Below are 27,809 nucleotides of genomic sequence, written 5' to 3' on the forward strand. Positions count from 1 at the left end.
GACAGCCAGGTGTGGTGGTACATGCCTTATTCCCAGCAACTCAGGAGGCTGAGGATTGCAGATTGAAAGCTAGCCTCAGCAATTAGCAAGGCCCTAAGCAACTCAGTGAGACCCTGTCTCAAAATAAAAAATAACAAGGGCTGGGGAGGGCTGGGATTGTGGCTCAGTGGTAGAGTACTTGCCATGCACATGTGAGGCACTGGGTTCAATCCTCAGCACCACATTAAATAAATAAATAAGGGTATTGTGTCCATCTACAACTGAAAATATACGTATATCTATAAAAAAGTCTTTTAAAAAAGGGCTAGGGATGTGGCTCAGTGGTTAAGCACCCTTGGTTTCAATCCCCAGTAGAAAGAGAGAGAGAGAGAGAGAGAGAGAGAGAGAGAGAGAAACCGACACACAGAAGTAACAGGCAGAGCATAGATTTATTGAGAGTGAAAATAACACCCCGTAAAGCAGAGCTGAGTGCATCCAGCGAGAGAGTGACCCAAGGTCCTGATGTTTGGGCAACTCTTGTCTTATATGCTGAGCTGTGCCTCATTACCCACTCTGTATGAACCTGATAGAAGATCGTGCCCCAATTGTTCACACTGAATACTTTATTTTTGCCTAATTAGAATACAGAGCCTGTGGGGGGAGTTGCCATGAGCATAGTCCCTCAGTGGCGGGAGTTGTCATGGTAATGGGACTTATGGTAAACAGGGACTTGATGAGTCATATCCTGGTCTTGTATTCCAGACGGCATTTTTCTTGTATCCTGTCTCCGCCATCTTGAGGTCTCTAAACTCCCACCTCAGAACCTCTTCCAGATGCTTGCCTAGCAGGACCCAGCTCCTCCATTCTTGGATAAGACACACAACAAGTTGTCCTGGGTGATGGATGAGGTAGGTCAGACCCCTGGCCAGGGAGGATATGCCTGGCTTGCTCTCTGTGGAACCCCCATGCTGCCCTCTGGGGATTCCTAGGGCCCATCCGGGAATCAAAGAGGAAGGAATAAATGGGGAGGTGAATTCCCAATAGGTAACTGTGGGGTGCCCTGGGGTTAAAAATTGGCTCTTAGGTGCCCTTCGTTTCTGTATCTGCATAAAGGGCACTCTGGAGCTGTGAATTGCTGAGGACATTTGCAACCACCTTTTGGGGAAAAGAACAGATGGTCTGCACAAGCCTAACAGCTGGAAGCTGAAGTTTCCCAGCCCAGGCGCTGCTCTTGGAGACAAAGTCCATCAGACAATAAGGGAAAACAAACTCCCCTGCACAGCGTGGGAAGTTACCCAGCAGGTGGAGCAGCAGAGAGCCTGCATGCCCAAGTTTCTGGGCCAGTGAAGAGGAGGTTTGGATCCCGGCCACTCCTGAGGCCTGCCTGGGAACTTGTGGGGACCAGGGAGGGCGGATTCAGTGGCCTGAGGGCATTCCTTCCATTCCTGACTCCTGTCTGTGGCATTGGCATGCACTTACCCCAGAGGACTAATCTCTGAAATGGGAAGATGACCCTCACCTGGGCTGAGATGGCAGGAAGGCAGATGTATTCTCCAAGAATGTTTGGGTTTTAAGTGGCAGAAAGACAAGTCAAGCCACCTTAAGGTAGAAGGAAATTACCTGGTATATGTATATATGTATATGTGTATACATATATATAGTTTAGGTATGAGGTGTCCCCCAAAAGCTCCTGTGTCCCTGCAGGAATGTTCTCAGGTAAAGCGATCAGATTGTGACTGGTATAACCTAATCAGTCCATCCTAGTTTGAATGGACTGCCTGGGTGGTAACTGTAAAGCAGGTGGGATGTGGTCTGGAATTGTGGCTTAGTGGTAGAGCACTTGCCTGGCATGTATGAGGCCCTGGGTTCAACCCTCAGCACCACATGTAAATAAATAAAATAAAAGATCTCTTGGCAACTAAAAAAAATATTTTTTTTTTAAAAAGCAGGTGGGATGTGGCTAAAGGAGGTAGGTCACTGGGGGCATGCCCAGAAAGGGTTGTTCTTCTGGGGGCCCCTTCCTGACCCTGGTGTAAGATGAGCAGCTTCCTGCCCCATGAAACCCCCAGGCCTGTCCCCCATGATGCTCTATTTCATCTTGTGCCCAAAGCAATGGACTTGGCCTACCATGGATTGAACCTCTAAAACTGTGAGCCCCAAATAAACTTTTTGTCTTCTAAGTTGTTCTGGTCAGGTATTTTGGTCATAGTGACACAAAGCAGACTAAAACACCAAGTAATGTACAAGGTCTGGGGCCAAGCTCTGGGTGTGCACACCTTGTCCAAGCACTCCACCTGTCTCTGCAAAGGGGGATTTGTTTTGCCTTTGACAGCTTGGCCCTCAACTCTCCCAGTAGAGGCTGCCTCACCTACCCCTTAACAGCTAGGAGACCCAATCATGGAGAAGTTTCATTACCTTCAGTTCCAGCTGTAGGTCATGTAGCCTGGCTTGGGTCCCATGCACATTCCTAATTCTGTAGTCAAGATGACAAATTACTGTGATTGGCCAGACTAATCATGAGTTCATGTCTAGAGCTTTGAATGGGAGGTTGGGGGTATTCCAAATCCACAAGAACCACATACAGTGAGCAGAGTGAGGTGTGTCATCAAAAGAAAATGGAGCCGGGCGCAGCAGCATACATGTGTAATCCCAGCAGCTCAGGAGGCTGAAGCAGGAGGATCAAGAGTTCAAAGCCAGCCTCTGCAAAAGCGAGGTGCTAAGCAACTCAGTGAGACCCTGTCTCTAAATAAAATACAAAATTGGGCTGGGGATGTGGCTCAGTGGTTAAGTGCCCCTGAGTTCAATCCTTCAGTAAAAACACCAGCAGACCTATTTCCTCTCTACCCACTATCTGGAGGTCCCCAGTTTTATGCCCCAAAGAAGTTGCCCCTTCTCTCTTAACTACTCAAAATTCTGCCACCCATTACAGATGGAAAAGAGATTATATATCTGGAGATTAAACTCAGAAGTGTTCTACCACTGAGCTACATGCCCAGCCTTTTTTTATTTTTTATTTTGAGATAGGATCTTGCTAAATTGCCTAGGCTACCTTGAACTTGTGATCCTCCTGCCTCAGTCTCCTAAATCACTGGGATTATAGGCACATGCCACTTTGTCAAGCAAGGTAATTTATATTAAAATGTCAGTGGCTCCCAGAAATGTTAAAACATGTTTGTGACAGAGGCTGTCTGGAAAAGGCAAAGCCTCAATGGAATTAGTGGAATCTTCTGGTGGACTTCAGTGCAGTGTGGCAAAAGGACAGGAGATCTCTGGGGAGACTTCCAAGTACTCAATAAATCTAGCAGCTCAAAGGCAGCCTGGGAGGTGAGAGCAACCCCCTTTCCAGTTCATGTCTCCATGTAGAGCAGATGGCCCTCCCAGGCACATCTGAGCTTCTGGCTCTGTTGTCCTCTTTCTCTGAGGGATCTGTCTGTCCCCTGTCATCCTATCAGTTCAGCTCTGTTTCAAAGCTGTTGTGTAGGTATGTATTCATCAAGCATGAATTTTTTTTCTTTTGGTGATGCTGGGCATTGAATCCAGTGCTTCATGCATGCTAGGCAAGCACTGTACCACAGAGTTACATCCTCAACTCCAAGCATCTACCACTCATTTTTTTAAAGAGGGAGGTCTACTCTTATGGATTAATTTAAGATGAATTGTGTGTAAGAGGGTCAGAGGGAAGGACCAGGAAATAAATGGGTCAAGTTAGATCATTAGAATAATCATCAACCTGCTGGGTGCAGTGGTGCATGCCTGTAATCCCAGCAACTGGGGAGGCTGAGGAAGGAGGGTTGCAAATTTGAAACCAGCCTCAGCAATTTAGTGAGGCAACTCAGTGAGACCCTGTCCCTAAATAAAATATAAAAAGTGTTGGGGATGTGGCTCAATGGTTAAGTGCCCCTGGGTTCAATCTCCAGTACCAAAAAAAAAAAAAAGCATCATCAATCATTAACCTGCTTTTCTATCCAGCCACAGTGCATCTACTCAACTACTCTCCTAGCCTTGTACCCATTTATCCACCTATCATTCACCCATTACCCACCTTTCCATTCATCTGTCTGACCACCTATCTGTGTACCCACATTCCTAATGACTGCTAGAGATCCAGCCTTCTGTGCACACTGGAAGCACAGATGTGAGCACTATTCATCCCCTGCCCTTGAAGCCCTCCCAGTCTAGCAGGAGAGATATCCACACATATATCTCTCAGCATGATTCTGTGATCAATGCTGTGGGCATCCCAAGAACCATTTGATTATGACATTGACATTTTAACTGAGTGCTGACAGATATGTCAGTGTTTTCTAGGAGACAAAAGGAGGAAGGACATTCCTGGAAGTGGGCACAGTATGTGTAAACCTTGGGATGTGTAAAAGAGAACGAGTAGGGGGCTGGGGTTGTGGCTCAGTGGTAGAGTGCTCGCCCAGCATGCATGAGGCACTGAGTTCGATCCTTGGCACCACATGAATATAAAATAAAGATATATGTCCACCTACAACTAAAAAATAGGTATTAAAAAATAAGTTTTTTAAAAAAGTGAACAAGTAGAGTTGAAGCATGGGATGGATAGAGGGCTGAGGCATAAGTTGAGTGGGAAGCTGAGTAGGGGCCTTTAATCCCTGACTCTGAGGGGCATGGATGAGTTTTGAGCGAAACAGGCAGCACCTAGAGAGTGTAGCCAGAGGCTCAAGGTGGCCATCAGGTTCTCATTCCAGATTCCAAGGATACATATGTGCCAAACTGCAGCCTACAACTCAAAGAAACAAAAAGACCTTAAACCTCAAGAAAGAGGCCATTCATAGGAACCAACTCAAAGATGGATGGACAGGGGCTGGGATTATGGCTCAGACGTAGAGTGCTCACCTAGCATGTGCAAGGCCCTGGGTTCAATCCTCAGCACCACATAAAAAAAATAAAATAAAGATATCTGTCCACCTATAAGTAAAAATTAATTTAAAAAAGATAGATGGATAGATGGACAAGTGGGTATGCAGATGAAATCATGTGGTCAGGAGCATCAGACATGTGCATCCCAATGTACCTGGTTCCACAGGGCTTGGGGGCTCACAGAATACCCAGCCATATCCCCCAAAGGAACAGAACCATAAAGTCAAGGCCTCTCCTAGCTGGGGCTCTAAGAATTTCTTAGAGGGCAGCCCCTTCTGAATTATCCTGAGAATAGCTGAATTTGGATTTTAAGAAACTACCCTAGGCCTCCCTTAGGAACACTGTTGGATCCATCAGAGGAAGCTCTTTCTCTCTCTCTCTCTTTCTTTCTTTTTTTTTTTTTTTTTTTTTTTGAGTATCAGGGATTGAACTCAGGGGCACATGACCACTGAGCCACATCCCCAGCTCTATTTTTTATTTGATTTAGAGACAGGGTCTCACTGAGTTGCTTAGCACCTCACAGTTGCTGAGGCTGGTTTTGAACTTGTGATCCTCCTGCCTCTACCTCCCCAGCCACCAGGTTTATAGGTGTGCACTACCACACCCTGCTCAGAGGAAGCTCTCTTTCACAGAGAGAGAGAGCTAGAATAGTTGAGAATGTGTCCCAGGAATAACACCCTGGCAGGGAACAGGGCTCAGTGACCCAGCCTCCTGCCCAATGCTGCCAGGCTTCCAGGTTTCATGCCTGGTCAAGAAAAGCCCTCAGCCTTGACAGCTAGTGCAGGCAGGTCTCGGGGTGCCAGAGGAACTTGAGGCAGAAGATGTTGTACTGGGAGGTCCTGGGGTGCTAAGTGCTCTGGGGAAATCCCAGGTAGCTCTGAAAGAAAGGGGGAAGCAGACTGCAGGTGGGGTGAGGCAGGAAGCCTAGGGAATGGAGCTGCAGGGTGAGAAGGGGCCTCAGGGTTCCTCCCAAAGCCAGACAGTTGTGTCACAACCCTGTGCTCTTCAGGCAGGGAGATGCCAATAGCACCCACCCGGTCCTCGGCCCTGCTATTGGGCTGGCTGATGAAGTCCTATAGTAAATTGACCAAGCATCACATAGAAGCTGAGTGCAATGCACTTCCTGCAGTGGGGTGGCCTAGGGAGACAACTGCGCACTACTGGGAAAAAAGGCTTATGAAGAAAGGGCCTGGTCAGGGCGAGGGAACCCCAGAGGCAGGAGGTGGGAAGTTTCTTCCAATTCAGAATTGAAACAGAGCTTGAAGGAACATGGCACCATCTCCAAGATGAGAAAGGAAGGGAGGGCTTCCAGGTACAGAGCATGGCAAAGACAAAGCAGGGAGGTATAAGAAGGAAACCAAGGAAAGGAATCGAGGTCTGCTCCTGGCTACAGTGTCTGTGAAGGTGTAGGCTTCAAGACACAGAGCTGCTGGACAGGGAAGATGAAGCTCCTTTGAGCTGAGACTTCACAGCCTGAGCCTCCTTAAGGGGTCATCCCCGTGTGAGGATTCTCTTAACCTCTCACCTCCATCTGGGATCTTATTGCCTGATTCTACAGGAAGAAAGCTGGGAGAGAATGAAGCCATACTTGAAAGATGAGCATGTGCACGTCCTGCTGGGCAGTTCTGTGGCTGGTGCAGGGAGGACACTGTCTTGGTCAGGATGGGCTTGGGAATGGGACCTGTATCTGCTGGAAGTATCTCACGTTGGAGTCAGTGGCCAGTTTCCAATTCCCACCCAGCAACTAGCTCACAGTGGGACTCTGAAGAAGTCCATCTGTCTAAACCTCAGTTTCTCCATCTGTTTACTGATGCTCTGGGCTTGAGGCTATTTAAATGAGTCTGTGGACCAGAAGTATCCATAAATGGGGTTCCAATGAGTCCTTGAACTTGTAGCCAACTCTGTAAGTGCTGCCAAAGCCTCCAGCCAAAGAGCCCTAGCTACCACTGTGTTAATAACATCCTGGTCACTGTGTTTTCCTTTTTGTTCATTGAGAGATGGGTTCTTGATATGTTGCCCAGGCTAATCCTGAATCTCTGGGCTCAAGTGATCCACCTGTTTTAGCCTCCTGAGTAGCTGCGATTGCACACTACCTGGCCTGCACCCAGACCAGGTGAGGGTTTAAGGAAGAAGGGATTCCATTTGATCTGGACAGGAAGTGGAGGTATGTCTATGATTGGGTATCTCAATAAGTCATACAGGAGGTACACTAGAGAGGAGATTTAAGCTGTAATTGGCAATGAAGCTGCATATTAGCTAGGTTGGGGCTAGGAATGTAGCTCAGTGGCAGAGTCTTTGCCTATCATGCACAAGGCTCTGGTTCAATCCCCAGAAGCACAGGAAATAAAAACAGGGACAAGGCTGGGGTTGTGGCTCAGTGATGGAGCGCTCACCTAGCACATGCAAGGCGCTGGGTTCGATCCTCAGCACCACATAAAAATAAATAAATAAAATAAAGGTATTGTGTCCAACTACAACTAATATATATATATATATATATATATATATATATATAAAACAAAACAAAAAGGCATATTAGCTGGATTTGCGGGACATTTGGTCATTTTTTTTTTGGCTTGGAAAATGTTCATGTGTTTGTGCTAAGGTGAGACTGCAGGCTGGTGCCATGCATGGTAGTGTACACCTATAATCCCAGCAACTTGGGAGGCTGAGGGAGGGGAATCACAAGTTTGAGACCAGCCTCAGCAACTTAGTGAGGCCCAAAACAACTTAGTGAGACCCTGTTTCAAAATTTTAAAAAATAATAAAAGGGCTGATGATGTGGCGCAGTGATTAAGCACTCCTGGTTTCAATCTCTGGTACCAGAAAAAAGAAAGATTGCAGGCTGGTCTTATTTTTGTCTTGATTCATTACAATTAAAGCAGTCTGGTCTGATGCTGATGTTTTGTGAAATTGTTCAACAGGAAGACAGTAAGGCCTAGCTGTGGGTGCCAGTACAAGCTTCCAGCTTTCAGGAGGCTGATTTTCTCTTTCTTAGTGTGTTGCTGAGAAATAGGCTCCCGATTTGCACCAAATTTCCTGGGAGATCTGGGATCTCACAGAGAAGCAAACAATTAATCTTTACAGCTGTGTGTTTGGGGTGTGTGTGTGTGTGTGTGTGTGTGTGTGTGTTGCTGGGGATGGAAACCAGGGTTGCATGCATTTACCAGGCAAGTGTGGTTCCCCTAAGATACACGCCCAGCCCCAACAGGCTTTGAGTCACATATATCAACAGGCTTTGAGTCACATATATCTAGCCTATCAACAGCTTATCACATCTGAGCTTCAGTTGCTGCTTTTGTAAAGTAGTAAGCTCCTATGGCTGCATGAGGTCCTATGGAGGGCAGAGCCACCAGCTGAGTCTCCAACAATGTGAAATAAATCACTCTGTAAAAACCAGTCTTTGTGAAATTAAATCCCTCAATCTTAAAACCAACATGGACTATTGGATGGCCACAAGAAAGACTGGTTTCTTTTGTGAAGAACAGCTTTTCTTCTTCTTTGTGCTTTTTTTTATTTGTTTATTTATTACTTATCTTTTTTTTTTTTTTTTTTTTTTTTTTTTTTTGCTGTTGGGGATTTAACCCAGGGCCTTGAGCATACTTTTTTTTTTTTCAAAAGACCTTTTATTACACTAATGGAAGAGAGTTTGGCATCTAACAAAAATACATTTTTCTCTTTTGCCCCAGCAATCCCACTCAGCAATTTACTCTGAAGAGACACCTCCATCAATGTGGAAACACATATGCACTAGGTTATTCATTACAGCATGTTTTTTTTTCCTTTTTCCTTGGCTTTTTTGTTTATTTGTTTGATTCTTTTTTGCAGCATGGTTTACAATGACAAAATAGTGGAAATAATGCTAGTTCCTACACACAGGGTAGTTGAAGAAACTGTAGAACATTTACACAATGGTGTCTTATGCAGCTATAAAATGATTGAGAAAGAAATCTATGAACTGACATGCTGTTGATGAAAGAAAGCAAAGTGCAAAAAAAGTGTGTATGAAAGACAGGCATGGTGGTGTGCCACTATAGTCCTAACTAATGGGGAGGCTGAGGTGAGAGAATTGCTTGAGGCCAACTTGGGCAACATAAGGAGACCCTGTCTCAAAAAAATAAGTAAGTAAGTGAGTACATAAATAAATTTATAGTATGCAAAGATGATCTAAGAAAATATACATGTATTTGCTTATCTTTACAAAAAGAAACACAGGAAAAATAAAGCAGAAACTATTGAGATTGGTTCCTTGAGAGTAATGGTCAGGAGGAGTGGGCTGGGATGTGGCTCAGTGGTAGAGAGCTTGCCTGGCATGCACAAGGCCCTAGGATTCAATCCCCATCACTGCAAAAATAAATAAAGAAGAAAGTGGTTGGGAGTGGAATGGGAGAAAGGGGAAAGAGAAGTGATACTTCTCTAAGAATACTTTTTGGTCTAGTTCTGACTTTTAAAACCATCTCATTGTTTCACATACTTTAAAAATAAATAAAATTGACAAGAATTGGAGAAAGTTGCTGTTAGTGGGAAACTAAAATGATGCAGCAGTTATGAAAAACTGCTTCCTCAAAAAAATAAAAATAGGGGCTGGGTATGTGGCTCAATGGTAGAACGCAAGTTAAAAATAGAACTACCATATGATTCAGCAATCCCACTACTGGGTATATATCCACAACAATTGAAGTCAGGATCTCAAAGAGATATTTGCACACCTGTGTTCATAGAAACATTGTTCACAATGATAAATAGGTGGAAGCAACCCAAGTATCCACTGACAGATGACTGAATAAACAAAATATAGCATATACCTACAATGGAATATGATCCAGCCTTAAAAATGAAGGACACGTGCTACAACATTGAGGAAACTTGAGCACTTTATGCTAAGTGAAATAAGCCAGTTACAAAACTACAAATGCTTTATGATTCTATGAAGTGAATAGAGTAGTCAAATTCTAAGAAAGTAGCAGGGCTTAGTGGTGCATGCCTCCAGCCGCTTGGGAGGCTGAGACAGGAGAATCCTGAGTTCAAAGCCAGCCTCAGCAACGACGAGGTGCTAAGCAACTCAGTGAGACCCTGTCTCTAAAATACAAAATAGGGCTGTAGATGTGACTCAGTGGTTGAGTACCCCCTGGGTTCAATCCCTGGCATCAAAAAAAAAAATCTTAGAAAGTAGAGTGGGGTTGCAGGGACTAGGAGCAGGTGGAATGGGGTGTTAGAGTTTAAGGGAAGTCAGTTAATTTGGAAAGATGAAAAAAGTTCTGTAGATGAAGGGTGGTGTTGGTTGCACAACATGAATGTCCTTAATGCCACTGAAGTGTACTCTTCAGAACAGTTAAGATGCTGGGCACAGCGATGCACACCTGTAATCCCAGCAGCTCAGGAGGCTGAGGCAAGAGAATTATGAGTTCAAAGCCAGTCTTAGCAACTTAGCAAGGTCCTAAGCAATTCAGTGAGACCATGTCTCAAAATAAAATACAAAAAAAAAAAAGGGCTGGGGATATGGCTCAGTGGTTAAGCACCCCTGGGTTCAATGTGTGGTACAAAAAAAAATGGTTAAGATGGTAAATTTTGTGTTAGGTTTATTTCACCAAAATTTAAAGAAGTATGCTCATTGAGGCTGGGGATGTGGCTCTATGATGTCTTGCCTAGCAAGTACAAAGACCTGGGTTCAGTTCCTAGGACTGAAAAAAAAAAAAAACTTGTGCTCAGTGAAAGAAGAGAAAGGTATACAGTAATGCAGGAGGCTGAGCCAGGAGGATCACAAGTTGAAGGCCAACCTCATCAATTTAGCAAGGCCCTAAGCAACTTAGTCTGACCGGGAGTTCAATCCCTAATACCCACCCTCTACTCTCCAAAAAATGGAAGGGAGGGAGGGAGGACAGCTCTTCCTTACAATAAAAGTTCACTATACATGTTTTTTTTTTTTTTTTTAAATCATCATTTGAAACCAAACTGAAATTCACACTGGCTCTCCCACAGAGCTACTTGTTATTTTTCATTTATTTTGAGACAGGGTCGAACTTGAGATCCTCCTGCCTTGGCCTTCAGAATCATTGGGATTACAAGCCTGTGCCATTGTGCTTAGAAATTAGTACATGTTAATTATACAAAAGAGTGAGATTCATGGTGATGAGTTCCCACAGCTGTATCACTTACTTTGATAGTATCTGTCCTCCTCTCTTTCTGTCACTTCTGGGCAATTTGCTCTACTTGTAAAGAGTCAATTCTTGTTTTCCCTTCCTTCCTTCCTTCCTTCCTTCCTTCCTTCCTTCCTTCACTCCTTCCTTCCTTCCTTCACTCCTTCCTTCCTTCCTTCCTTCCTTCCTTCCTTCCTTCCTTCCTTCACTCCTTCCTTCCTTCCTTTCTTTCCATATAGCAGGTATTGAACCCAAGGGCCTTAAACACTGAGCAACATCCACAGCCCTTTTTTAAAATATTTTATTTAGAGACAGGCCCTCTCTGAATTGCTTAGCACCTCGCTAAATTGCTGAGGCTGGCTTTGAACTCATGATCCTCCTGCCTCAGCCTCCTGATCCACTGGGATTACAGGTGTGCCCAGCTAAAGCATTAATTATTTATTTAAACTTTATCAATTTATTGATGTCATGCTGGGCTGGGGATATAGCTCAGTTGGTAGAGTGCTTGCCTTGCATGTACAAGGCCCTGGGTTCAATCCCCAGCACCACACGCACACACACACACACACACACACACATACACAAAGAATTTATTTATATGGTTCTGAGGATCGAACCCAGTGTTTCATTTGTGCTAGGCAAGCACTCTACCACTGAGCTACAGCCCCAGCCCTAAGCATTAATTCTTTTTTTTTTTTTGGCAGGGGGTATACCAGGGATTGTACTCAGGGGCACTCAACCACTGAGCCACATCCCCAGCCCTATCTTGTATTTTATTTAGTTGCTCAGTTGCTCAGCGCCTCACTGTTGCTGAGACTGGCTTTGAACTCCCAATCCTCCTGTCTCTAAAGCATTAATTCTTAACAACGGGATCTACCTCAGATTTTACCTCCACCTAGAATTGTATTTACTACTTCCTAGTGGATTTTCTGACATGGATGCCTCAGTAAATGTCACAGACTGAAATAAAATAAAATAAATCATCATTTGGCCACCATCAGAGTAGTAATTGAGGCAAGAATCACCAAAGGTTGATAAGCTTTATTATTTATTTATTTATTGTGGTGCTGGGGATTGAACCCAGGGCCTTGTGCATGTAAGGCAAGTACTCTACCAACTATATCCCCAGCCCCTTATTTGATTTTTGAGACAGGGTCTAGCTATGTTGCCCAGGCTGGCTTTGAACTTCTCAGCTCAGGTGAGATCCTCCTGCCTCACCCCTTTGAGTAGGTATAGGTACATACCACCACACCTGATTTTAGATGCTAAACTTATAAGTGGAAGTTTGAGAAAAAAAAACTGCATAAGCTAGGTAGTGGCCTGTAATCCCAGCAACCCAGGAGGCTGAGAGGAGGATAGCAAGTTCAAGGCCAGCCTCAACAATTTAATGAGGCCTTGTCTCAATATGGAAAAGGGGTGGTTTACTGGAGATATACTCAATGTTAAAATGCCCCTGGGTTAAACACCCAGTACCAAAAATCATCATCATCATCATCTATAAGATACTAATGGAAATATAATGTAATGTAAATGGAAAATAAAACTAGGTGCAGTGGCACACACCTATAACCCCAGGGACTAGGGAGGCTGAGGCAGGAGGATCACATATTCAAGGTCAGCCAAGTCAATTTAGCAAGACTCTGTCTCAAAGAATACAAAAGGCTGGGGATGTAGCTCAGTAGTAGAATCTCCCTGGGTTTCATTCCTAGTCCTGGGAAAAAAAAGAAAAGAAAAATATATCTGCCATAGCAAAACCTGAAAGCCATTACTTTAACTAAATGACCAAAACTAATACCAACAATTTGGGGATTAACCAATACCTTGTGCCTCCTGATACACTAAAAACACAGTGTCTGCGGCTGGGGCTGTAGCTCAGTGGCAGAGTGCTTGCCTTGCATGTGTGAGGCACTGGGTTTAATGCTCAGCACGATATAAAAATAAACAAAATAAAAGCATGCTGTCCATCTACAACTACTAAAAAAAAAAGAAGAAGAAGAAGAACACAGTGTCAACTCTGTGGAATTCCTGCCCAAAACCAAAATACATAATCTGAATCTAATCATGAGGAGACATCAGATAAACCTACAATGAAGGACATTCGTCCTAAGAACTGACCCATGTTCTTCAAAAGCAACAAGATAAAAAAAACAGAAAAGTCAAGACCATGAAAGTTAAAGGAAGACTTAAGACCTGCTAACAACACAAAGCATCTCTTTACCTAGGCCTTCCTTTTGACATAAAAGGACATTATTAACTGTGTGGGCGCCTGTAATTGGTTCACTAAGGTGGGAGGATCACAAGTTTGAGGCTAGTCTGGGCAAATTAGGAAACCCTGTCTCAAAAAAAGAACGAAAGAAAGAAAAAGATTGGGGATGTAGCTTAGTGGAGATGGCTCAGGTTCAATCCCCAGATTGGGGGGTGGGGTGAGAGGGTAAAAGAGAAAGAGAGAACAGTTTGGGGGTGTAGCCTAGAGGCAGAATACTTGCTTAGCATTCACAAAGCCCTGAACTCCATGCCCCCACACCTAAAAAAAAAAAAAAAAAAAAAAGACTACTTTTCTCTCCAGTTGCCATTGGTGTTTCCAAGCCAAGAATTGCTAATCCCACCCTTTTGTTTAACGGAAAGGTACACCACTGGGTGAGTGGGCATGACTTCCTTCACTCCATAGAGACAGGCATTAATCTTATTAGAATCTGTTTTCCTTAGCTCCTTGAGTCAGGGTGGTGTCCGGTTTGACCTGGCCTCCTCCTCCCCTCCTCATCAAAGCTAAGCACCCCTAGTACCCAGTAAATTCTCCTTTGGAAAATCAGGCCTTTCTTAGGGGGCCGGATGGGGCGGGGGGTGTTGTGGACAAAGGCCCTTCAGCCTAGAAATGAAATGTAATGCCCAGAAGCCGCAGGGTAGTGTGGACAGCAGGTGCTGAAAAATCCTTAGCGTAGGAGTACATAGAGCCCGATACAGATCTTTGTTGAGGCGACTGTAAGTGCTTTATAAATTCTCCCTTTCTAAATGCTCTGTATTGGCTTTCTTTTACTGCACAGGAGCACTTACTAATCGCTAGGGTCACCTTCCTTGCGGGATCGAATCTGGTGGGGAATTAAGCAAGCAAATCAGTTATCGCTAAGACAACTGCCCACAGTTAGCCTTTAGGGGAAGCGCAGGCGCCTAGTGTGTGCTCATAGGTGACACTGTCATTACCCATAAATGTTCCTGGTCGGCCCCGGGGGTAGGGAGGATTGGAAATCCCTTCAGTTTTCTCATAGGTTGGGAAAGGACAGACTTCGGCTTATTTTCGCATTTGTGAAACCGGACACACAGGTGTTGAGAGGACATGAGTGGGCGAGCATTTGGGGGAGAAGGTGCTTGCCCTCCTCCCTCTCCCCATTTTTCCCCATCTCAGTCCCCAAGGATCAGAAATTTGTCCATTCGGAAATTCAAGGGAGACCAGAAAACCTCCCGAAGCGAAATATTCCATGGCTCGAACAGCAACAGGCCGGAAAAGTGCGCGCGCGAACACTCTGCGCGCCGACGTCCTCCAGCGCCCCGCGCCCCGCTCCCCTCTACCAAGCTGCTCCTCCTTCACTCGACCCTCTCGCTCCCTCCTCCTGATACCCGCCCCCACCCGTTCCCCGATTGGTTGATCCTGGCGGCCGGTCCGCCCCGGGATTTAAAGGGCCCGCTTCGCCGCGCCGCCCTGGGAGCCGCTGCTGGTCCTGGCCTTGCGGCCTGCGGGGAAGGCTGCCCGGAGGAGGAGGCGACGGTGGCAGCAGCGGCGCGTCCCCGGCCCCCAGGACCACGGCTTCCTTTCTGCCAGGTAGGTTGCTAGTAGTGTGCGTGTGGCTCTCCTGCTCCCATCCTGATCCGGCCTCCCCGCGAGATCTGTAGCGCATGTCCTGGGACCCCCTTCTCATCACCTTTCCGACTTCCCCTCCTGCTCTGTCCCCTGCCAAAACCTACACTTCCCTGCAGTCCTTGAATGTGGGCAAGGCTTTGTTGGTGGCCTTTTGCCGGGTGGGGGTGAGATGGGGCACGCGGAGGATACAGGACACCCCCCCATCCATACAAGGAGAGATGCACACGGCCCCAAAGTGTCACAGAATCCCCCTCTCTGCCCTCCACACAGAGCGACTCTATCTTGGAAACCAAGGAGTCCCCTACCCCCCTCCCGCCCCATTTGATATATGGGCCTAGAATGCACATCATTCAGTCATCGCCTCAGACCGGACGGTTCACAGCATTCAAGACACACGGGTCCTTCATTCACCGCAGGTCACAGCTGTGTGTGTGCACTCAGAACACTCACCCCCCACACACAGTTGGTGGCTCAATCTGATGTACCTGATGTTCACATCCTCTCCCAGGCTCCCAATACTAGCTGTGGAGTCCACAGCTCCCAAAAGTGCTCAAGTCCATCCCTTGAACACGGGTGACCCCATGGACATCCTGCTCCCTCTGTGTTCCCCCTTGGCAGATTTATCCATCTGTCTTTCCATCCGTGGGGGTCTACAATGGCCACCTTCAGCCGTCAGGAATTTTTCCAGCAGCTACTGCAGGGCTGTCTCCTGCCTACAGTCCAGCAGGGCCTTGACCAAATCTGGCTGCTTCTTGCCATCTGCCTCGCCTGTCGCCTCCTCTGGAGGCTTGGTAAGTGCCTGCCACACTGTGTGCCACCACACCAGATGATATCATATCTGCCATGTTCATCCATAAGCCACACCTTACCCTGCCACATCCAGCCAGGCCAAAATAGGTCCCAACATGTCTAGCCCCATCACATTCCACCAGACCATTCCCCCTTCTACCAACCACATCCTACTCTGCCCAGCTACCCCAAGCCACACTAGGCCAAGCCACATCCTATTATACCAAGCCATGCCCTTTAGTATTTCTGGATTCTGTGATTCTGGAAAACTAAGGTTCTTGGTATCCTGAAATGTCTACATTTCAAGATTATAAAATTCTGGAATGCTGATGTTGTAGGGTTATGGAATCCCAAAATACCATGTTTACAGGGTGTGGAGGTTTTAACAAGTTGAAATCCTCACATTCTAGGCTTCCAAAATGTTGGCATTCTGGATTTCTATAATCGGGACCTGATGAGATTTCTGGATACTAGGATTCTGGAATGTTTCCAAAATCCTAGCAGACTTGTATCCAAATGATAAGGTTCCAAGTCCCTAGGTTCCTATAGGATGCAGAGTTGTTTTTGGAAATCTGAGATTCAAAGGGTCTACTCTTTTTTTTTTAAATGGATGTTTTAATCCCCCTAGGTTTTTTATTATTGTTAATATTTTGTGGTGCTGGGTTTGGAACCCAGGGCCTTGCACATGCTAAATAGGCTCTCTTATCACTGAGCTACATCTCAGCCCTCCTAGGTTTATTATCTAGACATATTTCAAAGCTACTGAAAAGTTGGAATAATACAATGAACTACTCATCTATCACCAGATTCTCCAACTGTTAACCTTTTGCCACATTAGCTCCCTCAACCTATCTTTATCTCTCTTCTGTCCGTCCATTCATCTATCATCTTCCTGCATCACTTGGATAACTTGCTGATATCATGACACTTCACCCCCAAATCCTTCATTGTATAGCCCCCAAGAACAAGAATATCCTCTCCCAAACCACAGCCTCAATCATCACCCCCCGACAATAATATTACCCAATATAAATTGATATTTGAATTTCTTCTGGGTCCCCAAAATGTCCTTTATAGATTTCTTTTCCTTAAACCCAGGCCTTGCCACCTTCTTCAGCTCCTCAATATCAGCCTCGGGTCTTCTCCAATTCCACCACATTCCAACCTCCAGGCCTTCACCCAAGCTTTGCCCTCTGCCCAGGTCCTTCTCCCCTCCCTACCAATCCACCAACCTTCCCTTTCTTGTTCTTTCTTTCCCTCCCTCTTTCTCTACCTCTTTCTCCCTTTTTCTCTTGTTCTCTCTCCCTCTCCCCTGAAGGGTTGCCATCCTACCTGAAGCATGCAAGCACCGTGGCAGGCGGGTTCTTCAGCCTCTACCACTTCTTCCAGCTGCACATGGTTTGGGTCGTGCTGCTCAGCCTCCTGTGCTACCTCGTGTTGTTCCTCTGCCGACACTCTTCCCATCGCGGCGTCTTCCTCTCCGTCACCATCCTCATCTACCTACTCATGGGGTATGGGTGTGCATTCTCATCCTCGCCCTGTTGGCAGGAGGGCAGGAGGGTACCTAGGCATCCGATGAAGTTGTCCAAGATAGGGAGGGCACGGAATTTTGAGTAGAAAGAAAAGGGTCTGGGATAATTGTTCAATGAGGAGGCACCAAACAGGGAGGATGTGGAGTATTCCTGGAGAAACATGCTTAGGAGATGTGTCTTTTCATGAGGTGGTACAGGCCCGATTGGGTGTGGGTTTCCCCTGGAGGAGGGAGCCTAGGGGAATTTTTCCTCCAGGAAGTTGTACAGAACAGGGGAAAGGGGAAGGCAGAACCCTCTCAGCAACTTGGTCCCCCCCACCCCCGTGGTATCAGAGGCCATGGGGGTTGTGGGGCCAAGACAAGCACCTTTTTTTCTTCAGTGAGATGCACATGGTGGACACCGTGACATGGCACAAGATGCGAGGTAGGTAGCCCTGCCCCAGCCTTCCTGTCCTCTCCATGACTCCTAACTGCCCCCACCCTGGGTCTCTTCTCCTCCACTTTTCTCCCTTGTCTGCTGCCCCATGATGTAGACCTCAGATTCCCTTGTGTCTATGTCTCTTTCTACCGTGTTTTCCTGGAGAATCTGCTGGGTCATCTCATGTATGTGTCTGATGCTTTTGAGTAAGGGTGTCTGCCTGTCTTGGGCCCACTTACCCAGCAGTCTGCCTGTTTGGCCCTATGCCCACCTACCCATCCTTGTACCCGCCTTCTCTCACCGGGTGTGCCCTGTCCCTCCATGCTGACCTGCTCTCTTGCCCATCCACTTGACCATGGGCCCCACACATAGGGGCCCAGATGATTGTGGCTATGAAGGCAGTGTCTCTGGGCTTCGATCTGGACCGGGGCGAGGTGGGTGCAGTGCCCTCACCTGTGGAGTTCATGGGCTACCTCTACTTCGTGGGCACCATCGTCTTTGGGCCCTGGATATCCTTCCACAGCTACCTACAGGCTGTCCAAGGCCGCCCACTGGTGAGGTCCTGGGAGGATGGGTGGGCAGGGACTGTGGGGGCCATCACTGGACAGTGCTCACTGAGCCTTAATCCCCACAGAGCCGCCGATGGTTGCAGAAGGTGGCCCGGAGCCTGGCGCTGGCCCTGCTGTGCCTTGTACTTTCCACTTGTGTGGGCCCCTACCTCTTTCCCTACTTCATCCCCCTTGATGGTGACCGCCTCCTTCGAAAGTGAGCATGATCTTTGAGGCTCCTGCCCAGCAGTGAAGGGGTTGGGTAGGGGCCTGGGGTCTCCCCACCTCTGATCCTATCTCTTAATGCTTCTCTGTCTGTCTTCTGTTACTACAGCAAGAAACGCAAAGCCAGGTAAATAAGGGCAGGTGCTGAGGGTGGCGGGGGGCTGACTAGGGATGGGGGCAGAATCTAGGACCAATTGGTTCCAGAAATTGGAATGTATCTGACTATATACCCCATGACTAGACAGAGATCGGATATCCATCTCTAACTGTCCATTTGACCAAGATTGACTCTGTGACTCAGTGTATGACTGACACTCTGACACATTACTGTGTCTGGCTGTCCATCTGTTCAGTTCTTTCTCCATTCAAAGGAAGTTACATGACAAGTTTGTGTTCATTGGTGACTAACCTGTCTGTGACTCCAGGTAGGGGGATGCATAGTTTGTTTGCCTATGGCCACTGATCCCCTGAATATGGAACTCAGAGTTTTGACTGTGCCATTGTCGATGACAGAGTGTGTAGCTGTCATTGGACAGGGTTAATCTAAGTTCATGACTCCTGCTGGCCTATGACTCTGGTATGTGCCTCTCTGTGATTGATCCTGCCTGTGTGTCTGCCTTCTCTGACTGCCTGATATTGTCTAACTGAAAGGTCATGACCAATCATGAGCCTGCACCTGCACATAGGACACACTGTCTGCCTCTGGTTTGTCCAGGACTGGATCTACTCTCTGATTATATGCCTCCCTCCCCCATTCACTGGCTGCTAATTATGTCTGATGCTGATGAATCTCCAAAAAGTCACTTGACCAGTGTCATCCAGCTGAGCAGCCAAGCATTAATCCCAGGACTTATTTCAGAGCCTATGCTTTTTCCAGTGCAGGATGCTGCCTGTTTTTGACCATCTGATCGTAAAACTGCCAGCGTGTATATGTGTGCGTGTACATTGAACAGTTGACTGTCTCTAAGACTAAGGGGTGGTTTTTCTCGTTGTTTGTTTGTTTTGACTGTCTTGTGGTCACTGCAAAGCTGGAAGTCTGATAACGTTTGTGTCTGATGTTATGACTGTTTTAGGATACAGGGCCATGCCATATCATAGGTCATGTCATGCATCCGTTTAAGTTGCATGAAAACAGCCACCTGTCAGTATTTGTCTGTGTATCTGCCTCTTTTGCCACTACATTTCTGTTTTGTCTGTGAACATCTCAGGCCAACCTCCAGGGTCTCTCTGACTCTCTTTTCTTTCTTCTCTGCTCCCTTCCTGACCCCTGGGGGCCCTAGGGGCACCATGGTAAGGTGAGTCCACAGAGCAGGGGAGGGGATGCTGACAGATGGTGGGGTATCCTGGCAGGGCCTGGGCATGATGCCTCTCTCCCCTGCCCCTTTCTTCCCAGGTGGCTGCGAGCCTATGAGAGTGCTGTCTCCTTCCACTTCAGCAACTATTTTGTGGGCTTTCTATCCGAGGCCACAGCCACGTTGGCAGGGGCTGGCTTCACGGAGGAAAAGGATCACCTTGAATGGTGGGGAGGGCATGGGGGCCCCTTCTCCTACAGGGTGCTGCCTAGAGGAACTGCAGGGAGGAGGGAGGGGACTCCCAGGGGAGGAAAGAACCAAGACAAATGTGTGGTATCCAGATGGACTGAGATCCCAACTGGATCTGCATGTCTCTTGTCTACAGGGACCTAACAGTGTCTAAGCCACTGAATGTGGAATTGCCCCGGTCAATGGTGGAAGTTGTCACAAGCTGGAACCTGCCCATGTCTTACTGGCTAAATAATTGTGAGTCATCAAGTCACCACTCCAGGGGAGTTGGTAACCCTAGCCCTTTCACACATTTATGTAACAAATATTTACTGAGCAATTACTGTGAGTGGGCACTGAAGATACAGCAAAGACAAAAAATTCACAAGGGACTGGGGTGTAGCTCATTGGTACAGCAGTTGCCTAGCATGCCCAGGCCCTGAGTTCAATCCCCAGCACCACACACACAAAAAAAAGTCACAAAAATCCTTACCCTGGTAGAACTGGCATTTAAGAGGGAAGCAGATAATAAAGAAGAGGGAAAAAAAATAACACAAATGGTTTAGTTGGTGATAAGTGCTCTGGTAAAAATTCACAATAATAATGCAGGTAAAGGTAATCCAGGTGACAAGAGTAGGGGGGCGTGCTGCAATTTAAAATAAATTAGCCAGGGCAAGTCTGAATGAGGACAGGACATTAGGACATTTGAACAAAGACCTGAGGAAGGTAATAGAGCAAGGAATGTGGATATATGGGAGAAGTGTGACAGATGGAGGAAACAGCAAGTGCAAAGGCCCTGAGGCAGTTTGTTTGGTGTGTGGGGAATAGCAAGGTCACTGCAGTGGAGTGTTAGGAATGTGGCTCAGTGTTAAAGCTTCCACTTAGCCTGTGTGAGGCCCTGCGTTTGATCGCTAGCACTGAAAAGAAATAAAAATAGGTTATTGGGGTAGGCACAGTGAATGAGGAGGCCAATGATAGGACATGAAGTCAGAGAGGTCCTGTAGGACTTTGTGAGCCACAGAGAGAACTTTGGCTTTTTGAGGCACTCAATGGCAGGGCTCTTCATAGAGGAGGGCCATGGGCAATGTGTTAGGTTCCTGCCACTGTTAGCAACCCAGACTAGCAATGGTGGTGGGCAATGGCACAGAGCACATGGAGAGGAGAAATCAGATTCTGGATATATTCTGAAGAAGGAACTGACAGGATTTGCTAAATCTCTAGATGTGGGAGTGGGGAAAGGCAGATGGAAGGTGATTCCAAGTTATTTTACCCTGAGGACCTGGAAGGGTGGACTTGGCATTGACTGACCTTGGGAAGACCATGGGATAAGTATGTTGGAAGGGAAGATCAGGAGCTAGATTTTAGATATGTGGAGGTGGAGGCCATCTTAAGGACTTTATCCTGGGGTACCAATAGATTGTGGGTATCAGGGCTTTCTAGGAAGGGCAGGGGACTCTCCAAAGAACCTTAATCTACATCTCTCCCTGCCAGATGTTTTCAAGAATGCCCTCCGCCTGGGGACCTTCTCAGCTGTGCTGGTCACCTATGCAGCCAGCGCCCTCCTGCACGTGAGCAGGGCAGAACAGGATGGTGGGGGGATGCATCGCGGGGGTAGTAGAGCCTCCTCCTCACTTACCTCATTGCCCTTGGGTCCCCAGGGCTTCAGCTTCCACCTGGCTGCAGTACTCCTGTCTCTGGCATTTATCACTTATGTGGAGCATGGTGAGTACAGAGCCTAGTTAGCAGACAGATGGAATGTTGGTAGGAAGCTGGAGCCACTGTCCCCTGAGGCTAAACTTACCCCTTATCTTCTGCACTGTCCCAGTCCTCCGGAAGCGCCTGGCTCGGATCCTCAGTGCCTGCGTCCTGTCCAAGCGGTGTTTGCCAGACTGTTCACACCGGCATCGCTTGGTGAGGGTTCAGCCTGGGCAACCTTGTGCCCAACGCTCCCCCTCAAAAATGTCACTTATGTCTCCATCTTGTACCTGTCTCAGAGTGTCCAGCCTACTGTTCTGGTCCCGGAGCCATCCCCATAACTTCACATCTATTCACTGGCATCTGTTTCTCTAACAGGCATTTATTGAATACCTGCTGTATACGCACCTGCCATTCATTCCTCCAAGGAACATTTATTAAGCACATGCTAGTTCTAGATGCTGGAGACACAGTAATGAACAAAGCAGGCCAAAGTTCTGGCCCTTTGGGACAAACATGTTAATAGGGGAGACAGTAAAATAAAAATCAGTGAAGTCTAATAGTTTGTCAGGGGCCACGGGTGGTGGGTCATGCCTATAATCCCAGCAATTTGGGAGGCTGAGGCAGAAGGATTACAAGTTTGAAGATGGCCTCAGGGCTGGGGACATAGCTCAGTTGGTAGAGTGCTTACCTTTCATGCACAAGGCCCTGGGTTCAATCCCCAGCACCACAAAAAAAAAAAAAAAAAAAAAAAAAAAAAAGATGGCCTCAGCAATTTAGTGAGGCCCTAAGCAACTCAGTGAGATCCTGTCTCTAAATAAAATACAAAATAGGGCTGGGGATGTGGCTCAGTGGTCGAGTGCCCCTGAGTTTAATCCCCGGTACTCAAAAATCAATCAATCAATCAATCAATTAATTAAAGGATGGGGGTGTGGCTTAGTGGGAAAGTGCCCCTGGGTTCAATCTCCAGTGCCAAAAAAAAAAAAAAAGTTTGTCAGGGTATGAGTAGTGCTAAATGTAAGGGAAAAGGGATGGGAAGTATGCGGGGTGTGATTTCCATTTTAAATAGGGAAGTTAGGGTAGGAGAAGTCCTCCTGGGTGTGGTGACTTTTGAGTTTTAAGTGAAGGAGGAGAGGGAGGGAAGCACTCCGGGTAATGGGAACACCCAGTGTAAAAGGCTCCAACACAGGTGCAGGCCTGGAATCCTTGACAAACACTGAGAAGGTCAGGGTGTCTTGAGCAGAGTAAGGAGGATTTGGGTGGGGAAAATATGGGCTCTCTAGGTTATGGTGGTATTTGTTTTTGTTTTGTTGTTGTTTTCATTCTGTTTGCCAGAAGAAATACAGACAACTCCCATTCGTCTCCTACCTGGTACCAATGTTCATCACCATAAGCCCCCAGTTCAAAGTCCCACCATTTTTGCTCCTCTGCCTAAAGGCTCGCATCTCCCCCAACCTGGATGCTCTCATGGTTAACAGCACCCTTGTCCTTGGATACTTCTGAGCTCCCATAAGAGGCCCCCTGAACCATCTCTTTCCTATCTCGGGGTACATGGACATCTTCCTTCCTGGGACTCACAGTGCCTTGTGTGTCCCCCGGGGCTTTCCTGCACAGGTGGAGGTGGGGGACAGTGAACAGGTCCAGCTGCCAAGTGTATCCATTTGTCCCCCACAGGGCCTGGGGGTGCGAGCCTTAAACTTGTTCTTTGGGGCCCTGGCCATCTTCCACCTGGCCTACCTGGGTTCCTTGTTTGATGTTGATGTGGACGACACCACAGAGGAGCAGGTGAGGTGGGGGCCCTTTGTTGGGGGGTGTGAATCAGGGATGGGATTTCCTTTTCGTGGACAGAGCAGGAAAGCAGGCATGAGCTCTGCAGGTCATGCTTCTTAGCTTCTGCAACAAGTGCAACTTGTTCCACCTTTCCTTTTGTCCCACAGATTGAGTCACACTGTCGGCTCTTTTCTTTGAGTAAAGGGTGCAAAATCTGTTTACTTATTTTCCTTATAAAATTCATTTTAGGGCTGGGGTTGTGGCTCAGTGGTAGAGCACTTGCCTAGCATACCTGAGGCCCTGGGTTTGATTCTCAGCACCACATACAAATAAATAAAATAAAGGTCCATTGACAACTAAGAAAATGTTAAAAGGAAAAAAAAATTAAAAATAAAATAAAATTCATTTTGTAGAGAGTGTAAAATCCAGGTTTCACTTTTTTTTTGTTTTACTTGTGTTTTCATTTTTGTGGTAATGGGTATGAACCCAGGGATGCTCTACCACTAAGCTACATCCCCAGTCCTTTTTACTTTATATTTTGAGACACTGTTTCACTAAGTTGCTGAGGCTGTCCTCAAACTTGTGATCCTCCTGCCTCAGCCTCCTGAGTTGCTGGGATTATAGACAAGTACCACTATGCCAGGATTATTTAACTTTTTAAAAGATTTTTTAGTTTTACACGGACACAATATCCTTAATTTTTAATACCTTTATTTCTTTTAATTTTTTGTTGTAGATGAATACAATATTATTTATTTTTATGTGGTGCTGAGGATTGAACCCAATGCTTCACACATGCTAGGCAAGCGCTCTACCACTGAGCTACAGCCCCAGTCCCAATACCTTTATTTCTTTTTGTTTTTAATACTTTTATTTCACTTATTTATTTTTATGTGGTGCTGAGGATCGAACCCAGGGTCTCCCACGTGTGAGGCGAGCACTCTACTGCTAAGCCACTATTACAGCTGCCCTTTATTTCTTTATGTGTGATGCTGAGGATTGAACCCAGTGCCTCATACATGCAAAGCAAGAGCTGTAATGCTGAGCCACAACCCCAGCCCCAATATCTTTATTTTGTTTATTTATTTTTATGTGGTGCTGAGGTTAGAACCCAGTGCCTCACATGTGTGAGGTAAGTGCTCTGTTACTGAGCCACAACCCCAGCCCCTCATTTAACTTTTTAAAAAGTATTATATTTTACTCAGGTTGAGCGTGCAAACTCCAAATTCTGTTCCTTAAAAATTTTGTTTGCTGGGCATAGCGGTATGTGCCTGTAGTGCCAGCTACTGGAGAGGCTCACTTGATCCCAGGAATTTAGAGGCTAATTTGGGCAACATAGTGAAACACTGTCTCAAAAAAGTTACATTAAAATGTTTATACTATTTTAGTTAATGTTGAGTGCAAATTCAATATATTACTCTTTTCAAAATTGAGAACAGGGGTTTGGATTGTGGCTCAGCGGTAGCTCGCCTAGCACCTGTGAGGCCCTGGGTTGGATCCTAAGCACCACATAAAATAAATAAATAAAATAAAGATATTGTGTCCAACTACAATTAAAAAATAAATATTCTTTAAAAAACTAAGAACAATTTTTAAAACAGTGTTTATTCAAATGACTTGCAGAATCCAGATTTTGGTTCCTATTTAAATTTTTAACAAAAAATAAAACTTCATTTTTTCCTCATTAAAACAATTTTTAATTTTTATTCAGGCTGAGTGTGCAAAGCCTTGGTTTGGCTTCCTTTTTATTTTTATTTATTTATTTTGGGGGGGTACCAGGGATTGATCTCAGGGGCACTTAACCATTAAGCCACACCCCCATCCCTATTTTGTATTTTTTATTTGGTGACAGGGTCTCACTGAGTTGTTTAGCGCCTCACTTTATACTGAGGCTGGCTAATAACTTTTTTTGTTTTATTTTTATTTCAATATTTTAGGGCTGTGAAGCAGGAGTATTGCAAGTTCGAGAGCAGTTTCAGAAAATTAGCAAGGCCCTAAGCAATTTAGTGAAATCCTGTCTCAAAATTTTGAAAAAAGGCTGGAATGTAGCTCAGTGGTAAAGTGCCCCTGGGTTCAAACCCCAGAACCACCCCTACCAAAAAAAAAAAACAACTCAATATTTTAGGGCTAGATGTATATCTCAGTAGTAGAATGATTGCTTTCTCCAGGTAAGGCCCTGGGTTTTATCTTCAGCATTGGAAAAAATAAAAGCAGTATGCAATATATTTATATTTACAGGGAAAAGTCTTTCTCCCATGCTCTATCACTTGCCCTCTTACAAGTAATTACTTTTATTTTTATAAAAATATACTTCCAGGGGCTGGGGATATACCTCAGTTGGTAGAGTGCTTGCTTGGCATGCACAAGGCCCTGGGTTCAATCCCCAGTACCACACACACACACACACACAAAAAAAAAAAAAATCCTTCCAAAATTCAAGCATATCAAGCAAATATAGAAATATATGTTAATTATCCCCCCCATTTTTATCCTATACATAACACATGAATCACTATTCTGCAATTTTAAAAAATCTTTCACATCAGTACATAGTGTCCTCATCCATTTTTTTCCATTGTGGTGATGCAACAAACTTTAACATGTCCCTAATTGATGGACACTTGGTTATTTGCAGTCCTTTCCTATTGCAAATGACACTGCATCAAGTTGTACCCATTTGGAATCACACAAATGTAGACAGATCTGTTTAGGATATATTCCAGAGAGTGTCAATGGAGAAGTTATCTTTTTGTGTTCCCACCAGCAATGTGTGAGTGCACCTGTTACCCCACCAGCAGACTGCCTCTGAGACATTTTGGATATGTTTGCCAGTTAGGAGTAAGAAAGATTATGAGAGGCTTGGGCGGTAGCTCAGTGGCAAAGCGCTTGCTTAGCATGCGTGAGGCACTGGGTTGGATCCTCAGCACCACATAAAAATTAACAAATAAAATAAAGGCATTCTGTCCATCTACAACTACAAAAAAAATATAGAAAAAAAAAAGAAGAAAGATTATGAGCGCAGTGGAGCACTCCTGTAATCCTAGTAGCTCGGGAGGCTGAGGCAGGAAGATTGTGAGTTCAAAGCCAGCCTCAGCAACAGTGAGGGACTAAGCAACTCAGTGAGACCCTGTCTCTAAATAAAATACAAAGAAGTGCTGGGGATGTGAGTCAGTGTTTGAGTGCCCCTAATACCCCTGGTACCCCACCCCCCAAAAAGGAGTAAGATTATGAGTGAAGTCATTTTATTTTCCCTTATGAGAATGGCCTTCACACCTCCTTTGGTAATTTTTGTCTTTAAAAAAATTATTTCTTGGGGCCTGGGATTGTGGCTCAGTGGTAAAGCACTCGCCTAGCATGTGCGAGGCCCTGGGTTCGATCCTCAGCACCACATAAAAATAAAGACAATAAAGTCCATCAACAACTAAAAATTTTTTTAAAAAAATAAGATAAAGATATCGTGTTCAACTACAACTAAAAAATAAATATTTAAAAATATTTCTAGCAACTTTTTATATTTAGGTAGAATATAGGTCAGAGAGTAGAATTACATTGTCTCATTTTGAAAATATTTTTGGGGTGCTTCTACAGACCAAACTCAGGGCCTTATCATGCTAAACATACAGTCTACTACTGAGCTACACCCTCAGACTCTTAAAATGATTTTAAAGTAAGAAAATAAAAAACTATATCTGGTCACCTTTCATGTGTATGTACTCAGGTACTTCTATCACTTGGGGATACTATGGAGTCACAGAACATCCTTGGGTAAAGGATGGGTTTTCCTGAGACCCTTTTTGTCCTTGTTGAATAGAACCATCACCTATTTCTCTCCCACAGGGCTACGGCATGGCATACACTGTCCACAAGTGGTCAGAGCTCAGCTGGGCCAGTCACTGGGTCACTTTTGGATGCTGGATCTTCTACCGTCTCATAGGCTGAGGCATATGACCCTTATAGCCCCTCAAGACTCCTCCTCAGAGTGCCAGCTCTGATGGGGGGTGAGAGAAGGCCCTACTCCTGGACCCGTCTCCATTCATGACACCACCCACACACCCCTACACACACACGCACACACACACACACATTTCCATGCCTGTCAATCCCCACCCCACCACAAGGCGGGAAGGGGGTGGTCCCTGTTAAGGCGTAGGGGTGGGGGATACATGGGGAAGCAGAGAGGGGGAGATGCAGGGCTTCCCTGCCTGCCTTCTCCCTTTTTATATACAGTTTGTTATTGTCAAATAAAAGTAGAAATACACAATAGGCTCTTTCTTCACTGGTCAGATGTGAATAGGAGTGTGAGGAAGGGGGGTACAGCACAGATAAAGGTTTAGAAACTGAAAACCATGTAGAGGGAGCAGTTCATAGTTAATTTATGATTGTTGGTGATGGGTCCAAGGATGGCAGTGTCCTGGTCCTGCTTGACTTGAGTGGAGTGAGTACAGATTTTATAGCAG

General features: G+C 45.8%; 1 protein-coding gene and 1 long non-coding RNA gene across 7 annotated transcripts; both read left to right on the forward strand.

The window, feature by feature from the left end:
- The first annotated feature begins 433 nt into the window (after positions 1–433).
- On the forward strand, positions 434–2,159 carry LOC124091510 (uncharacterized). The gene is made up of 2 exons (XR_009226647.1): positions 434–887; positions 1,093–2,159. It is a non-coding gene; the product is annotated as an uncharacterized LOC124091510 (long non-coding RNA).
- Positions 2,160–14,675: 12,516 nt separating this feature from the next.
- Positions 14,676–27,613, forward strand: Porcn (porcupine O-acyltransferase). Of its 6 annotated transcripts, XR_009226641.1 has the most exons (16): positions 14,676–14,817; positions 15,475–15,647; positions 16,964–17,156; positions 17,557–17,600; positions 17,967–18,148; positions 18,229–18,359; positions 18,477–18,494; positions 19,648–19,662; positions 19,761–19,886; positions 20,045–20,145; positions 21,379–21,455; positions 21,546–21,609; positions 21,713–21,798; positions 22,918–23,129; positions 23,257–23,367; positions 27,190–27,206. XR_009226641.1 is itself a non-coding variant. In XM_046442472.2 (15 exons), exons 2-15 carry the CDS (start codon positions 15,512–15,514, stop codon positions 27,289–27,291), a joined length of 1,386 nt encoding a protein of 461 aa, XP_046298428.1. In that variant the 5' UTR covers positions 14,676–14,817; positions 15,475–15,511; the 3' UTR covers positions 27,292–27,613. The 6 variants fall into 6 exon arrangements, 5 of the variants coding, with proteins under 5 accessions (XP_046298428.1, XP_046298429.1, XP_046298430.1 ...); XM_046442472.2 differs by lacking the exon at positions 22,918–23,129 and having other exon boundaries at positions 27,190–27,613; XM_046442473.2 differs by lacking the exons at positions 19,648–19,662; positions 22,918–23,129 and having other exon boundaries at positions 27,190–27,613.
- The last annotated feature ends 196 nt before the right edge of the window (positions 27,614–27,809 follow it).

The sequence above is a fragment of the Marmota monax genome, unplaced genomic scaffold, assembly GCF_021218885.2.
Source record: "Marmota monax isolate L192 unplaced genomic scaffold, Marmota_monax_Labrador192_F-V1.1 WCK01_AAM20220418_F8-fsc00170, whole genome shotgun sequence".
Lineage (NCBI taxonomy): Eukaryota > Metazoa > Chordata > Mammalia > Rodentia > Sciuridae > Marmota > Marmota monax.